The sequence below is a fragment of the Prionailurus viverrinus genome, chromosome B3 (genome assembly GCF_022837055.1).
Source record: "Prionailurus viverrinus isolate Anna chromosome B3, UM_Priviv_1.0, whole genome shotgun sequence".
In the NCBI taxonomy this organism is placed as follows: domain Eukaryota; kingdom Metazoa; phylum Chordata; class Mammalia; order Carnivora; family Felidae; genus Prionailurus; species Prionailurus viverrinus.
Window position 1 is genome coordinate 76,579,445 of NC_062566.1, and position 9,378 is coordinate 76,588,822.

General features: G+C 38.9%; 1 protein-coding gene across 10 annotated transcripts in view; it reads right to left on the reverse strand.

The window, feature by feature from the left end:
- Positions 1-873: 873 nt before the first annotated feature.
- The window catches only part of HEATR5A (HEAT repeat containing 5A), a 120,881-nt gene continuing 112,376 nt past the window's right edge, over positions 874-9,378 (reverse strand). For 9 of the 10 annotated variants that reach the window (XM_047861034.1, XM_047861038.1, XM_047861040.1 and 6 more), the window contains 2 exons: positions 2,641-2,854; positions 874-2,343 (listed from right to left, as the gene is read on the reverse strand). In XM_047861034.1, the coding sequence (XP_047716990.1) occupies positions 2,036-2,343; positions 2,641-2,854 (522 nt within the window). In that variant the 3' untranslated portion in view covers positions 874-2,035. The remainder of the gene's footprint in view (positions 2,344-2,640; positions 2,855-9,378) is intronic. The other variant, XM_047861039.1, reaches the window with a different exon arrangement.

Below are 9,378 nucleotides of genomic sequence, written 5' to 3' on the forward strand. Positions count from 1 at the left end.
TGGTGTTATTTTGATAGGTATTGCTAGGAAATCTTAATGTTTAAGAACAAACTAAATGGGATGCCAGGGTGGCTCAGTTGATTAACCATCCCACTTTGGCTCAGGTCATGATGTCACAGTTTCTGAGTCTGAGCTCTGCATCAGGCTCTGTGCTCTGCTTAAGATCCTGTCTCCCTCTCTCTCTGCCCCTTCCTCACTCATGCTCTCTTTCTCTAAATAAGTAAACATTAAAAAAAAAAAAAAGAACTAAATGAAACAGACAAAAGAACTCAAAAATCAAATTAGTGAGTTGTATCCTGAGTACAACCTAGTCTAGCATTTGCCTTGACAAAGAAGTAGATTTCTGAGCTGAAATCCATCTTCTATCAGTACAGTTCAACAGTGATTAAGTATCTACTTGATGCCACAAAGGCAGTTACAAAACACAATTCCTCCCTTGAGAAGGTGGTCTAAAAGGGAGATATTAAAATGCAGTGCGATGTTCCATGCACAGAAGAACATGTAAAATATTACAGGAACACAGGCGAGGAAGCAGTTAAATCTGCTTGGTGTAAGAGGGGGGTAAGAAATGTTAAGGATAGTTAACAAGGGGAAGTGGCATTTAAACCAAGCCTATAAGGAATGGGAATCTGCCAGATACAACAGAGAGAAGGGCATTCAGGTGAAGGAAACAGTAAGTGTATACTCAAATTTGCACAATTAGGAAGATAGAGAATCCAAACCATTGCTAAGAATGCTTCAAAGAAAGGGCTCCTCTAATAAAAATATCAAGTTTCAGAGAAGGGATATTATTTGCTCCAGAGAATTGATTTTCTGGAATCTGTGAGATGAATCAGTCATCTTTTGTAGGCAAAATAATCTCAAATACAAGAATGATAAAGAAAATTAGCTTTATTTATGTAAATTAAAAAACTGATTGTAGTGTTAGATTTTGTCAAGTGTTTTCATTCTGAACAATTTACAAGAGTATTTATATACAAACATAATAAAATAGAGTACATCACATTGTTCTTTCTTGACTCAAAGTATTTTTTCTCAATTCTGAACATGCCCCTATCACTCCAGTTTGTAACTTTTAACAGGGAAATGCTATGTTGTGACATAGTGCTTGATTCATACATATAACACTGAAGTGGAAGGAGAGTCAATGATCGTCAAGAGTTAAAAAATATTTTTTCAACCAATATGACTCTATCATTAGGTTTTTTTCTATATTAAAATATGTTTCATAAAAAAACATACTTGCATTTGGTGATGATCTAAATTTGTTGTTTTACATAAACCCATAGTTGACGTGAATCTATATTAAACTCATTGATATGAATGTCTGTCATAAATGCAAATGAACAAAATTGTCAGGAAGAGAGGCAACAGAAAATCCTCTGAGAAATTAAGTGGAGATGCCCTATTCTATTAAAAATAAGTAAAATTTCCATTTCTTGAACCCAATATAAGCCAAACCAAAAGGTGATGAAAAGCCATGATATTTATAGACACCAGATCTTAAGTTACACTGTAGGGCGGTAGTTAACTTGTACTACTACATATTGTATAATTCTAAACCAAGTTTCCTAAATAGTTTTCCAATCATTTATGTTGTTTGAGAAATTCAAGAACGTTTAATATAATTACTGAATAAGGCAGAATTTTCAATCAGCAATTGGGATACACTATAAATGCAGATAATTTATACTAGAGTCTAATCTGTATCTGTCAAAATATTAAGAATACCATAATGTGTATGGACTGTCAGAAGAAAACCATCTCATTTTTAAAGCAGTGGGCTGTTTAGTACGTTCAATTTTTTAGCACTTTCTTGAAATTCCTGGTGAGAGCTCTGTGGTTTTACTAAACTGAAAAACAAAAACAGAAAACCCACAAAAAATGTTAAGTTTGATATTACTTTGAAAAGTCACAGCTATTTAAGACAATCAACCAGACCTCCAAGTGCACTTGTGTCTAAAATGTCACTTTTGTCCCCAAAGAGAAGTAATCAACTATTTTATTAAGGTGTTTACTATTAAAACAAAAAAAATCAGAGGAAATTGGTCTTTAATTGGATGCTTGCATTCTTTCCAGGGTTCTTGGTATGTTTAGATGTTGGTATCTTGACTTTGACACTTTCCTGATTGCCCTTGATAGCAGCCTCAAGGCGGGCTTTCAGGGCTGGAGAAGAAGCCATTACATTTTTAAAAACTGAAGAATACTGAGGCCCAATCTGCATGAGATGTTGCAAAGCAAAGTCATGTAAACTTTTCATTATGGAAGGTGCTGATCCCAGAGTATTATCATCCAAAAGGAAGGAAATGAGGATGGGCAGAAGACAGGCCACCAGCTGAGAACCTGGCAAGTAAATAAATGATATAAGTTCTGGGTTGAAGGGTGTAAATGTTCGTTATACAAAGTTGTAAACTCACTTGATCTGTTGATCTGTACACGTTTTTCCCCACTGAAGGGGGAAGAAAAATCCTTCTAATCTCTCAAATTAACACTCAATAATATCAATACTGGGAATTAACCACTGACCTTTAATGTGGAAAAATGTTAAGTGACCAACGGAATGTTTTACATTTAAAATAACATTAAGTTTCTGATTTGGGACAGGTTTTTATTTAGTATGAATTTAGTGATGACACTTACGGTGCTGTTCTTCAGCAATGGCTACAAGTGCTTCCAAGACCTTTATGCCTTCTTGAAAGACCTGAAGCTCAGTAGTGTCTTCTGGCTTTCTCTGGTCTATTTCTTGCAATTTTTCCACAATTGAGGATACTAAAGAGTAAATATATGGGTAGGAAACAGCTGGATTTGGATATTGAAAAATAGAAAGTAGGAGCTGATAGGTCTTGATTTGTACCTAATCAGGGAAGAGACAAAAATAATATAAACTGTAAATATAAATTTATGTTTATATTAACATGCAGATTGTAATGTAATTTTTATAAAAAGAGAATTAAAAACTGTGAATTAAAAACTTTTTTAGACAAATCTCTTAAAAAAGGCATTTAAATTTCTTGTTAAGTTTATGTATTTATTTTGAGAGGCGAAAGAGCCCATGCAGATGAGTGGGGGAGAGGCAGAGAGAGAGGGAGAGAGAATCCCAAGCAGGCCCTGTGCTGTCAGTGCAGAGCCTGAGTCGAAATCAGGCACTCCCATTGAAATTTCTTTTTTTTTTTTTTTATTATTTTTTTAATGTTGGTTTATTTTTGAGAGAGAGACAGAGTGTGAGTGGGGGAGGAGTAGAGCGAGAGGGAGACACAAAATCCAAAGCAGGCTCCAGGCTCTGAGCTGTCAGCACAGAGCCTGACACGGGGCTCAAACTCACAAACCGCGAGATGATGACCTGAGCCGAAGTTGGATGCTCACCGACTGAGCCACCCAGTTGCCCCAAAATTTATTTCTTAATTTATCTTTAATTTTGGAAGTCCAAGTGCTAACAGGTATTATAAGTGGGACAATAGGCCCAAAACGGAGTTACCTGGGAGAAGTCCATGTCACCAAACCAAGACTCAGTACCTAACTTATTACAGTTTCAACCTCTCCCAGTATTGGAATCTTAAACCAGTCAATCCATAATTACCTGGTCAGCACTAGTGAAGTACTGCCTGACAGACCCCGGATATCGCCCTCACCCAAGGAAGGTGGCTTTGCCTAAAACAATCCACTCTTTGCTATTAACTTCCTCATCCCTCCCCATTCTGTCTAGAAATCTTTGATTTTGTCCAGCTCTTCAAAGCTCTTTTCAATTTGGATTCATTTCATGAATCGTTGAATAAAGCCAGTAAGATCTTTAAAATTTACTCAACTGAGGGGCACCTGGGTGGCTCAGTTAACCATCCGACTTTGGCTTAGGTCATCATCTCACAGTTTGTGGGTTTGAGCCCCACACTGGGCTCTCTGTTCTCTGTGTGGTGCCCGCTTCGCATCCTCTGTCCCCCTCTTTTTCTGTACCTCCCCTGCTCATGCTCTCTCCCAAAAATAAACAAACATTTTAAAAAATTTACTTAGTTGAATTTTGTTTCTTGACAGATTTGGGGCAATGTGGTGCTAAGGAAATTTCTGAAGGTTTCAGGGACAAGGAGAAACACAGGTTGGACTGGTGGTTCAGTCTGCAGTCACCATTTGTTGGGGTCTTCTGGTTCCGCTCCTTCCCCAGCCCTCATTTCCACACTGGGAATTGATGGTGATGCACGCAAGGGCTTCTACTGGCCAGTCCGCAGTAACATCAGTTTTGTTACTCCTGGTGTGTTAATGTGCACATGAAGTAAAGGCTACTGCAGATGGAAATCTAGGAAGCTAAAAAACTGCAAAATTGGTAGGCACAGGTGGAGTACATAAAAGTTGTCAGAGTGTTTGCTACCTGACTCTAAGACTCCTGTGTAGGATAAACTGATCATGGAGTGGGTTAGACAGACACAGGTTACCCACCAACCTCAAGAAAATTTCTTTGCAGCAAAGTACACTGTAAAACACCACACAATCCCCAACTCAGCAGCACATCCTTCACAGGTATTAGTTTGGCTCCGAGAGACCCAAACACTTCAAAGAAATGGGATCCTTAAATTCCAAAAAGTTAAGCACTGCACCTTCTGGGACACCTGCTTATGTCTAACAACTACTGTCTCTGTAGCCATAAAGACCTACAAAAATGGCAAAATCTTACTAAAGGCAACCTAGAATTACAATGGCCATTATGGAGAAAGTGCCAATTAGACAAGGTCATTTATGTAAGACATGCACTTAAAAGCAAGGGTTCCCAAATTCAAAAAGGATGGGATACCAATTTTAACTGTTAAGCAGAAGCTTCCAAAAGGCTTCAAGATTCCAAAATAGCTTCACTGAAAGTTTCATTGCAAAAAGCAAATAAAAAATTAAAGACACAAAAGGTATGTAAAACAACACCTCCTGCACTGCCGCCCCCTGGGTGCCCGTCATCAAAACCCTGGCACAGAAATTGAGGTCTCGTTTCTAATTAATTAACTGCGATACTGGAAAAAAGATTGTTCTCAACAGTTTTGTGCAAATCCTTCAACACTAATTTGAATGTCCCCATATGGGCCCCTCCCAGAGCTGACGAGATTCTGAGGGAATTTCTGGTACACTGCTATGTTATTCTTTAAATAGACAAGGAAAATTGTCAAACAAAATTAAAATTGATGGAAACCTCACCACATCCTGGTAGATACTGGAGCTACACTGTCTAGGTAAATCCCATTCACGGCCTGCACATGGGATCCTGGCCAAACTGGTAGAAGCCAACTTAGGAGGATAATCCTTACCAGAATCCACTCTCCCAGATCTCTGTAGTAACCAGGAGAGAGAGGAATATAAAACATCTTTTGCACCCTCTTTGAGGATGCCTTTTGAATTCAAGGGGTTGTTCGACATGGCCAGGAATATTTACTATTTGTCCTAGCTAAAACCTTACATAGTATTTGAAATAACTTTTTTAAAAAGTAACTCTATGGTTAGAAGTTGGCCAAACCGGAAGCTGATTTTCAGAGCCTAATGAGAACATTTAAGGATTCCTTCCCTAAGCTAAAATGAAACTATGTGCCCACTAAAACATTCCAAAAACACACAACTCTAAATCTAAAACACAGGCATCTTTTGATTTCCATCTCATTTGAATATCTTCCAGATATAAGAAAGCAAACTGAAGATAATGTGGTTGGACAGGTGAGTCAAGCTATGAAGTCTTTTAAGTTGCAAATCAATTCTTTGAGGAATTAAAAGCAACCATCCTTACTTTACAAACCTTTGCAAAACTAGAAATGAGGCTCCAGAAACAATTCAAATTCTACCCATCCTTTTTATCAATCTAAAAACTTTCCCTTTTATAAGTATTGTAAAAATTCAGGCCAAAGGGAACAAAAGTCCTTTCTGGAAGAACTTGCATTCTTTGCAGTGCCTTTGAGATGTAAATAGTTTACCAGGTATTCTTTGGGAACTGTTACCTAGACCATCCCCAATTCCAAGGACTGAAGGAATAAAAAGGGAGAAAGGCTTTTAAAAAATATAAACTGCTATATAATGGAATATTAGCCACCAAAAAAATGAAATCTTGCTATCTGCAATGATGTGATGGAGCTAGAGAGTATTATGCTGAGCAAAACAAGTTAGAGAAAGACAAATATCCTATGATTTCACTCATGTGAATTTAAGAAATACAAGCAAAGGGCAAAATAAAAGAGGGGGCAAACCAAGAAACCAACTCTTAAGTCTAGAGAACAAACTGATGGTTACCAGAGGTAAGGTGGGTGGGGGAAGGGCAAAATAAATGATGGGGATTAAGGAGTGCACTTATCATGGTGAGCACTGAGTAAGAATCGAGTTGCTATACCTTTCACCTGAAACTAATATAACATTGTATGTTAACTATACTGGAATTTAAATAAAAACTTAAAAAAATATATAAGCTGCTATAGAAAATCCCATGCCACAAATCTAGTCCACAGCTTCCATACGATTATCTGTCAAGACAAATCTTAAATGTCTTTTCTACAAATATTAGTAAAGAAAACTTTAGCCATTTGAGCAGATAACCTTATCTCAGCGGGCAGAAACACAATGTGGACCCAACTGCTCTTTTTATTTTTTTATTTTTTATTTTTTTAATTTTTTTAACGTTTATTTATTTTTGAGACAGAGAGAGACAGAGCATGAACAGGGGAGGGGCAGAGAGAGAGGGAGACACAGAATCGGAAGCAGGCTCCAGGCTCCGAGCTGTCAGCACAGAGCCTGACGTGGGGCTCGAACTCGTGAACCACAAGATCATGACCTGAGCTGAAGTCGGACACTCAACCGACTGAGCCACCCAGGTGCCCCCCAACTGCTCTTTTTAAAAAATTTTTAAAAAATGTTTATTTATTAGAGAGAGGAAGAGAGAGGCAACACAAGAGGGTGAGTGTGTGTGTGGCAGGGGGGGGCGGGGAGGGGGGTGGTGGCAGAGAGAGAGGGAGACACGGAATCCGAAGCAGGCTCCAGGCTGTCAGCACAGAACCCAATGTGGGTCTTGAACCCATGAACCGCAGAGATCACAACCTGAGCTGAAGTCCAGTGCTTAACTGACTGAGCCACCCAGGTGCCCTTTGGATCCAACTGCTCTTGAATCAACTAGTGAGTTTTGCATCATCATACCCATCTCATGGCTAACATTTTAAATGAAAGCTGTTTGCTTGGGAACATTTAAGGAGTGACCAGGCAGGGCTATCAGTTCTCCACTATTACTGATTCCAAACACCTTGACGCCAGGACCCCTGGCTCCAGGGCATAAGGAACTTAGTTAAGACACCTGAGCACTCAGTCCTTGTTTGACCAGTTCCTGCATGCCTGAGAGGACATATACACCAGACCACTATCCTCAGTAAAACTCCAGACTTCCTAGCAAAGATAAGAGTCATGTTCCTTTTTCTTTCTGAGTCTCCCAGATGGTTTGTATCTGCTCTGTCTTCAATAAATTCTCTTGCTTCCTTTAGGCTTGTGTTTTATTTCCATTATGCGCAAAGCCAAGTACCCTCTTTGCGGGCCCTGTGGCACCCCTTTGGGTCCTCTAACTTTGCCTGCTGACATCAGTCTGTCTACTTAAAAATAGTTTCTAAAAATCTTTTTGGTGGGGCGCCTGGGTGGCTCAGTCGGTTAAGTGACTGACTTCAGCTCAGGTCATGATCTCACAGTTTGTGAGTTCCAGCCCTGTGTTGACCCCGTGCTGACAGCTTGGAGCCTGCTTCAGATTCTGTCTCTCTCTGTCTCTCTGCTCCTCCCCAACTCTCTCTCTCTCTCTCTCTAAAAAATAAACACTAAAAATATTAAATAAATAATAAAAATAAAAATCTTTTTGGTAACTTGAAACCTTAAAAATTATACTGAGATAAGTTGAAAGAGATATCACTGAATATCTAGATCATTTCCAAATAAAATAAAAAACTGAAACAATTACTAAACATAGTTTTATCTATTTTTGGCTTATTACAAAGAAACTTAAGATAGGTGGGTCTATTAATAAACATGTTTGGTTCCCAGGGCACCTGAGTGGCTCAGTCGGTTAAGCATCTGACTCTTGGTTTCGACACGGGTCATGATCTCATGGTTTGTGGGTTTGAGCCCTGCATTGGGCTCTGCACTGGCAGCACGGAGCCTGCTTGGGATTCTCTCCCTCTCCCTATCCCTCTGCTTCTTCCCTGCTTGTGCTCTGTCTCTCTCTCAAAATAAGTAAATAAACGTTTAAAAAAATCCAAATGTTTGGTTCTCCATGGAAACATTTATTATGAGGAAGAGTATCTTTTGAGAAATTACAAAATGTATTCATAAATTTGTCAATCTGAAGAATGTTGGTGTAACAGTTCATAGTTATTCACTTAGTTTTCCATTAAAAATTAAGGTTTCCGAGGGTTAAAAATTTTAATATATGTAATTTAACTACTAGAAATAATTGTCAGCAAGCCCTCTATAGACCCCAATAGTTAAGACCAGAAACAGACAAGATTGCTTAACTCATATGCTAACTGAAACCCATTGTTCTTATTTCTTTTTGTATTTTCTTGATGCATTGATGAGAGACATTTTGCAATGATCTGAACACAATTGCCAGGCCAGAAAAGCCCTGATAGCAACGGCATGCCTAGAAGACCACATTTCGGTCCCTTCCCTGCCCACGATCATATGCTGAACATATACCAACCCCCACCCATGATCCTGTGCTCCCTGCCCTCTTGCATGTATCTCCCCATTCTTCCTCTATAAAACTCCAGGTGTCCATTTTGTTGGCAAAGAGGTAGTTGTTAAGGCTTGAGCCACCTCCCTGGCTGCCGGCGCCCAAAATAAAGTTCTGCCTTTCTCTTTTCCAAACCGTTGTCTCTTGAGTGATTGGCTTCTCTTGCAACTAGTTTATCTGAGTTTGGGAACAGTGTTGGCAAACCCAGACAGGAGCTATGCTTTCAATGTGTCCAACTGCCTTGGGACTCCCAGGAATGGAGCAGTTTGCTGAGGCAGCTCACAGGGCTTACCCATTTGTTTCCTGAGTTAGTGGCTGTGATGCATCGATCAATAATAGAATCATCTTTGTATACTAGGAAAGTAGGATGTGGGTTTTCAGTAAAAGAAACCATGAGAAATGCAGATGCAATTTTGTTGAGGGAAGAGAAAGTAATTCTGTCCTAAAGTGAGGCTGGTGATTTCAGAATGGGAAAGAGGAAAATCAGAGAATAAAATCCAAAGGTACAAAATAAAGTTGTAGAAAATTTGTGATAAGGGATCTTGGGAAAGGAATTTTATGCATGGTCAAGCTGCCTAAGATTGGAATAAATTTGTTTAAATACAAAAAGGAAATGAGCTTTAATATTAAAAATACACTGTTACGAAATTAGAATTTGGTTTTCTATT